Source organism: Triticum dicoccoides, chromosome 5A (assembly GCF_002162155.2).
Source record: "Triticum dicoccoides isolate Atlit2015 ecotype Zavitan chromosome 5A, WEW_v2.0, whole genome shotgun sequence".
Taxonomy (NCBI): Eukaryota; Viridiplantae; Streptophyta; class Magnoliopsida; order Poales; family Poaceae; genus Triticum; species Triticum dicoccoides.
Genome location: NC_041388.1, coordinates 541,590,869 through 541,599,105, shown reverse-complemented (window position 1 = coordinate 541,599,105; position 8,237 = coordinate 541,590,869). Strand labels below are relative to the sequence as shown.

General features: G+C 44.0%; 1 protein-coding gene and 1 pseudogene across 1 annotated transcript; one reads left to right on the top strand and one right to left on the bottom strand.

Annotated features, from left to right (window-relative positions):
* On the top strand, nucleotides 1-772 carry LOC119299938 (putative RING-H2 finger protein ATL69). The gene has a single exon (XM_037577045.1). The coding sequence runs from the start codon at nucleotides 1-3 to the stop codon at nucleotides 646-648; it is 648 nt and encodes a 215-aa protein (XP_037432942.1). The 3' UTR covers nucleotides 649-772.
* A 4,712-nt stretch (nucleotides 773-5,484) lies between these two features.
* LOC119297779 overlaps nucleotides 5,485-8,237 on the bottom strand; it is a 15,503-nt pseudogene continuing 12,750 nt past the window's right edge.

Genomic DNA, 8,237 nt, shown 5'->3' with positions numbered 1-8,237 from the left:
ATGCAGCAACCACGCGGTGGCTGCTGGGCCGCTCGCCGCCTCCTGGCCGCGCCGGCGTCCCCGCCGGATCCCGCCCATCCGATGGACGCGCAGCCGATGGCGCGCCTGGAGACGGTGTTCAGCGGCACCACCATCGTGCTCTTCGTCGCCACCGTCTCCTACGTCATCTTCAGTGCAGTCTACGCCTGCATCCGCGCCGCCCGCTACGACGCCCGCCAACAAGGACTCGGATGGGTCGACGGCGACGGCCTGGGGGCGGCGGCGCCGCGGGAGGAGACCAAGCGCGCGCTCGAGGCGATACCCGTGCGGGTGGTCGTCCTGCAGCAGCAGCGGCCGCACGATGCCATCGGAGGCAAGGAGGAGGAGGAGGACAAGAAGGACCCCGACGCGGACGCTGGCGACTGCGCGGTGTGCCTGGCGGAGTACGCGGCCGGGGACGAGGTGCGGGTGCTCCCGGCGTGCCGCCACGGGTTCCACCGGGAGTGTGTCGACCGCTGGCTGCTCACGCGCGCGCCCACCTGCCCTGTCTGCCGCGCCACGGTCGGTGCGCACGTCGAGGGCGCCGACGCCAAGGAGGACTACGCGGCCGGACACGGCGGTGGCATTGGTTTCGCCGCCGGGTCCCATGCGCTTCCGGAGCCGGTGTGACCGATCGACAGTGAGTGTGGATCGGCAGATGGCGGTCACGGTTCACTATAGCTATAGTTTAGCTGAACTTTGATGTCTGAAACAGGTTGTTGTTTTCAGTGATCACCCAGCTTATAATAACTAATAAGACAGCGCCTTTGCTATTTGCAAGTTGCTTGAAATTCAGTGGTGTGTATGTAGATTTTCCAGTGAAGAAGATGAGGGCAATGCCGTAATGGCACACCCGGACCTCCGTGGCCGAGACGGGGAGTCTTGTCCGGACCTCGCCTTGGACGGAGACGACACAACTGTCCATGGCGTTGCTCGGCGAGGACGAGGGTTCTACAGCAAAGGGGATTGACCCGTGAAAGATGCAAAACAATCGAGCAATTTGATCATATATCATGTGTAACCGAACCGAAAATAAGGATTGCGGTTTCATATCATTATAGCGGTAGGGTTCCACTATCGTAAAGATAACGGACAATAGTCCACCTTCTAATCAGGAAGGTTTACTTGAGGTAAACCTTTCTTTGTTATGTACCACCAGAAAAGGAGGGCACCGAATGAAGGGGTACATTTGTAATCTTTATCTTGGAGGAGGGCTGCCGCACTATCTTATTTCGATCTTATTTGATGAAAGTCCAAGCCATTTGCGTCATGCTCTTCCAACTGTCATCGTGCTTCACCGTGGCAAGCTCTCAAGCAACTATGGTGTCGTTAGCAGTCCATGGCAATGTCGTCAGGTCGAAAATTGTAGGAGCATAAAAAGAATGAAGAAAATATTCCTGGCAAAATATTTGAGAGTAAGCAAGCAAACTATCCATGCAAGTTTCCTTGAGTAAGGAAGCAAACTATCCGTGCAAGTTTCCTTCTTAGCCAAACAACTTCCCATAAAAAAGCAGGGTTAACATGTAAGTTTTTCCTTATCGACATACCTTAAAACTATTGTGGTTGTTGATAAATTTGATATTTTTTTGCGTAAAGTTCTACCTGCGTGAGTGTATTGCCAGAAAAGACCACCACCGAATAGAACTGCCAAAAAAACTACCGTGGCGGTCCTATTGCCAGAGACCGCAGGTTCCATATCACAGGATTTTCCGAGTGGCAGATCGATGGAACCACACGGTGTGCACCATGTGAACTGTTGTGTTGGAACGAGTGGTCCAAATTGGGTTGTCATACATTTGGGTTTATTTTGTGTAACATACGCAAGGATATAGTGAAGTTTTATAGTCAACTAGGGAGGAACAAGGCCGACTCGATCTGGAGCCAACATGAGACTATACAGAGAAGTGTTGCATGCCAGTGAGCAGCAGCGGGTCGTCTTGTGTTTTCAAGGCGGTGCGGTCTGGATCCATGTACAAGAACACGTGGTGCTATACGTTCCATTACGGCGACCCGCCACGCGTGAAATCTTGTCATATGGAAACTGCAGCCACGGGCTACGGCGGCAAGCCTTACCCCATCTGCTGAGGTGGCTAGAGTAACACATGTTGCTTGTTAGATCTGTCGGTGTAGTAGTTTTGGCAACTCTATTCATGGGTGGTCTTTTCTGGCAATATGTTCATGCATATGGTCCTTTACGCAAAAAAATTGATGCATTTTCCTACAAACTTAGTCAAACTTTGCACCATTTCACTTCAGACAAAATATATATGCCTTCTTTGGGGAAACAGAGGGAGTAGCATCTTCTCTCGCATGGTTCAATACAATGATCACATGAGTTGCCTAACATGATTGTGATCTGTTCATTGTAATTTGCAGTGAATCGTTGTTATATATGATGAATTACTACTTTATGATCATATTATACATGTTGATTTTCATGCCATATAGATGCATATTGCTCTTCATTTATTTGTCTAATCATTGGTTAGGTTAGTTGAAAGATCAATAGAGCGAGGGATGTCAAAGTCAAGTCTACCTCACTAAGGACCAAAATATAATTAAGCCATTTTTTGATGAGTGCGTGGTGATGCGAATGATTATTATGGATGTCGGTCTATAGACTTATAGACACATTACAACATTGCCTATAGTTTGTCATGAATTCTCTGATTGTTCAGTGCACGTACCTATTCCTATATTTATAAGTCACTCTTACTTGGAGAGCAACAACAACAACAACAACAAGTTTAATTTTACATGCACTTTTATTATCCGTAATTACTTATTTTGAAAATACAAAAAAAAACTTTTGGCCACACTCATAACTTGTTGCAACTAGCAAATAAGTTTTGGCCACACTCATAACTCATTGGGGGACACAGTCAGGTTCTTGATCCGTGTTGCAGAATTGATGACCGAGGCTATTGTTCTCAACTAAGGGAAACTTGTGTGATAGCTACAAAAACTTACACTTGGGGGACCAAAAACTTGTATTCCCATACATTGGTGTAAGATAGCACCTCCCAACCCAGGTATCTTGTAGATAAAGTTTGAGAAGTCAATAAGGTTGTTGACCAAGATGTCAAGCAAACTTTGAAGCAAGATTGCTTATGAGCTAAGAACTGGGTGGGTATATATACATAACCTTCCATCTAGAGAGTTTTAGATAGTAGGCTGTGAAGTATCTCATTTTCTTTTGTACAATGGTCCGCGAAAGATTGATAAAGAAAGAACTCATAAGCTTCTCTCCCTAGATATTGTGTTCATTGTTCTTCTGCTTGACTGAATTATGTCATTGGTAAGTGCGATCGAATGACCCCTGTGTCTCCCCAAGTTTCACAACACATTATCATCACGAATTTCTCTAAGGGAATAGTATGTCAATTTGTCCTCTTCTTGGCTTACATTGTTCTTCTTTGTTGGTGAATCAAGAGCACCAGGTCTTTGCGAGGGCATGCTCAACTAGATACTGAAGCATCTGGTAAAAAAATAGATCATGGAATATTTATGTGTTCTAGATCATAGACTTGAGCACACTAGGATATTTTTGGTGCTTGTTTGTTTCATATAAGGCAAATAGATAATGAAGCAGACGCACGTCATGCCCCTTTATTTATATAAAGTAAATATGTATTCAGTGATAATACATGAAATGTCAGGGATCACATCAAAATAAAATTTTAAGCTTACCATGGATAGCAACAACTACCTCACATGGGATATGTATGCTAAGATTCTCTTACATCACGATCCCTCACCCAGACTACCAACCAGCCTAAAACTAGGACAATTGGCCCTTTTGTTTCTAAAAATGTGAAATCTTTGCTTTTCTTGAGACACCACTTGAACTCAGACCCGAAGATGTACCCAATCTATGGAAATCCCTGAAGGGTTGCTACGAACATCAAAGGCTAGTCATGCTTACACAAGCACGGATGAATGGATAAACCTGCACTTCCAATACTTCAAGTCTGTGACATCATAAAACTCAGCCATGAACAAGGTTGTCTCTCAATTAAAATTGTGTAATGGGAAAGTTACCCATGCTGATACTATAGACAAGACCGTATGTACGTATCTTCCTTCCATCCCACAAATATGGTATTGCGAGAGCATTACATGCATCCTCTAAGAAAAAGAGCAATACGTGTATATGGATCATGCCAACTATTATGAGTTTATGTCTGTCATATTGGTTGTAGGGAAGAAAAATGTACTTCTGAAGAATCATAGTGCTTGTCCCAGGCGTACCATGCTATGCTTAGAGTAAATTCCATCATTTGAAATACTGAAAGTTCCATTGGTCGCAGAAAGGACAATGGGCAATGCTAAGGGAGATAAAAGAATATGGGTAGTTCATTCAAAAAAAAGAGTAAAACAAAAGAGGTAGATGAAAATTCAAGAAGGCATATACAAAGTGTTGAACCATGTAATAAACAATATGGTTGTTTTAGGTGTGGAAATGATGAGCATTGGCCTCACAACTGTTCAACACCTAGGCATTTGCTTACATATAGTCAACTAGAAGAGGAAAAGCACAAAACAAGAAGCATGGATGACAATTTGCTACAAAGCATGATGCTCTTCTAGACAATGAGAAATATGATGACATGCTTGGTGATGACAAGTCTCGTAGTGTTGATTTTAAGCTAGATTACGTGACCTTCCAGATGATCTTGATAATACCCCATATCAATGTTGATCCCCATGGAGACCTGCACCAATCCATTAGTTATTTAATCAGATACAATTTATTTCCTACATGAGTTGCATCATTACATTGTAGCTTTACTATCTTGTTGGGCCTCGAAGTGCATTTGTATGTAGGATATTGTCTTCGCCTTTCTCCCTTTTTGGTAGTAGTTTTGTGTTTCTAATACTCACATTATTTGATCCAACAAACAAGAACTAATTGAGATGCTAAGGACTTGTAAGATGTCCCTTGCCAGCTCCATACTTCGGATGGTTCAATAAATCTAGGGTCTCTAGGGAAAAAAGTCATAGTACTACAAGGGTCGAATCCGGCTTGAGGTAACCAATAGACTAATAGAAAGAAGATCCTATGCCTGCATGAATTAATATTCCATTCATCATAACAACAACATATTGACTAATTTAACTCATAACAAAACATCCACCGGAAGAATTGCATAGATAATCATAATCATGTTCAACACCTATCTTGACATTGAAGCACATATGAAATATGTGACAACATAGATACTACTGTAAACACATAGCCAAGGGGTGAACTACTGGACCTCGCCAAGAAGGAGCTTGGTGGTGATCTTGATGACAAATACAATGAGTCCCCCTCCGATAGGGTGTCAGCAATTTGTCTTATGGTTTCCTCTCTGTCTCACGGTCATCCCTCTGACAACGTATTTTACACATTTCAGGGAGATCGACTTGCTAACGAACCCCGTCTCTGTTGATTATGTAGACAAGTCAACCATAGGATGTTTGTCATTCTTGTCCTGCCAATAGAGGTGTATTGCCTTCCCACCTCTGCAATCTTTTCATAGCATCAGCCACCTGCAATCATATGAGAAGGCAATATGTTTCTCTTAGTTAACTAGGTGACTATCTATAGTGCTAGATGATAATGGCATGCCCTTGACAAGGAACATAATGTGACTATGGCGTATTAGTATTCTAGGGATGTTTAACTTTGCAGTGTGTAATTTAATAATTAAGTTTCTCTTAATGTTGGTTCAGATTTGTATCCATTCATTGTGGCTTTGTAGGTCGTGATGTCTATTACGATTGAGGGGAATCCCATGTTTACCTCTTTGTTCCAGTCTGTCCTCAAGGTAACCCACACTAGGATCACAGTCGGCATCAACGTACCTCCAATCATACCACTCCATATGCCCTACATTTTGTGTCATCCACTTTGTTATAAGTAAGAAATGCATGATTGATCAAGCTAAAGTTATCTAGAACCATGCATAGGTGCCTTACCACTGCACCGAGGTCGAAGTAGAAGCCAAGGAGGAAGCCAAGGGGGATGCCCACGGCATAGTAGTAGCCGATGTTGACATAGGCGACAAACGCTTGCCAACCACAGCCCACGGCTACCCCTGCTTATATCATCTACATTATTGTGTGCCCACAATAAATGAATCAAAATCTTTGGTTGCTTTTGTCTAAAGCTGAGAGCTCTTTAGCTTAAAGCTGAAGGGTGACAAAAGGCTTGTGTTTAGTGTCTAAAAGCATGTTTGGAAAAGTTGTGAATTTCGTGAGGCCATTGGTATTTAGCTTAAGTGAGGGCTACATACTACTCCCTCCGTCCCATGTTAGTTGTCGTGGAAATGGATGTATCTAAACGTTGTTTTAGTGCTAGATACATCCGTTTGCTCGACAACTAAAATGGGATGCATGAAGGGAGCAGTAAATTACCAGTGAGCATAATACAACCCCCAAACAGCCACAAACCTTGGACCATTTCTCTCTCTTTCTGTTCTAGTATACCTGATAGTACTGGTTGGATGCCATTGAGGATTATGGTGAGTGCCAGGAGTGGGGTCATCTTGGACACGGCTACTGCCACATTTTCGCCGTCGGTGTAAATGTAGCTGATGTAATCACTACAGAGCAGGATGACTACCGAGATTATAACTGATAGGACGAACGACAACATTGTCACCACCACAACTGAGAATGCCGCTGACTTGGGGTTGCCCGCACCAAGCTCATTGCTCACCCTCACACTGCATTGCTCGTTAAACATGTAAGAATCTAGTTTATTTCAACTGCTACAAACTGATGCAAGTGAAAACTATAGAATGACAACTTATTTACCTGGTTGCTGCGTAGAATCCAAGTGGAATCATGAGCACCCATTCAGAAATGGTCATGCTGCGAACACACACAAACACAACAGAATGATTAATTGGGTCATCATCTGATTCTGAACAATGGCAGCAATCAATTTATGTACAGTTATTAAAGAGAAGTTTCACTAAAATCAATTACCAAACAGCGAGCGATGCGAGAGCCATTTCGGGGTCCTTGAGGAGGCCAGCAATGAGCACCAGTATCTGGAAGTACCAAGTCTCCAGGCAGAGCATGACAGCAGAGGCAAGGGACAGCTTCAAAAATTCAGGCAGATCGGAGAATGCCTGCAGGGAGAATCCAGTCCACGTGAGGCGGCATCGGCTGCTTGTGATGATGTAGATGAACTGCCTGATGACGATGATCCACCAGCTGGTGCTGAGCATGAACGAGGCGCCCAGAAGCCCCAGCCCAAACTGGTAGACGACGAGGTAGCTGAGGACGAGGTGGACGACGAGCGTGGCTGCCGAGATGTAGGCGCTCGGCGCTATAATGCTCTGCGCCTGCAAGAATTTCTGGATCGGGAAGTTGGCGGCGTAGGCGAAGATCTGCGGGATGAGGCCGTGCACGTAGATGGCCGCGGCGCGTGCGATCTCAGGGGACTCGCCGAGGAGGATGAGGATGAGGCGGGAGAACACGTAGAGGACGGTGATAGGGACGCCGGTGGCCATGAGCAGCACGGTGGAGCGTTGCATGTAGATGCCCAGCATGTCCAACTTGTTTGCGCCGTACGCCTGCCGCACAGCGTCTCCACCGCGCTCCCCATGCCAAGCTGCAAACCATTGCAGAGTTATCAACAGGTATTTTGCAACGGAATGTATCCGGCGCACCCACACTTATGGTGCTATCGCTGCACCGGATGCTATAGAATGTTTAAAAAAACTAAAAACAAATTTAGCATATTGACACAACATTGATCGCTGCATGTTCTCACACAATTTCGTCTCAAAATTTAAAATATTTCTTGAGATATAAAAATGACAAATTTGACATAATATGATAATGGGTAAAATCTAAAGCCCAACTATGTTATGTACTACCTCTCTCTCAGTTTACAGGACGTGCGCGTGCCCCTAGGTCGTCAATTTGACCAACCTAATACAAGTCATATATTACAAAAAATATAACAATATAAACTTCAGATGTTCTATTTTTAAATCGTATAATTTTTGTGTTATATAGTTTATATTAAGGTGATAAAATTGGCAACCTAGGTATACGCGTAGGACTTGTAAACTGAAACGGAGGTAGTACTATTCAGTGTCAAATTTATCATTTTTTGCTTTCCTAGCTATGTTTTGAATTTTGACTTCAAATTTTCTGACAGCCTACACTGATGTAGCGTGAATGTACTAATTTTTTTCAGAATATTTTGAACAATT

What these genes read in the sequence shown, in the direction of transcription:
- LOC119299938 (XM_037577045.1), top strand. Translation starts at nt 1, where the DNA reads ATGCAGCAACCACGCGGTGGCTGCTGGGCCGCTCGCCGCCTCCTGGCC.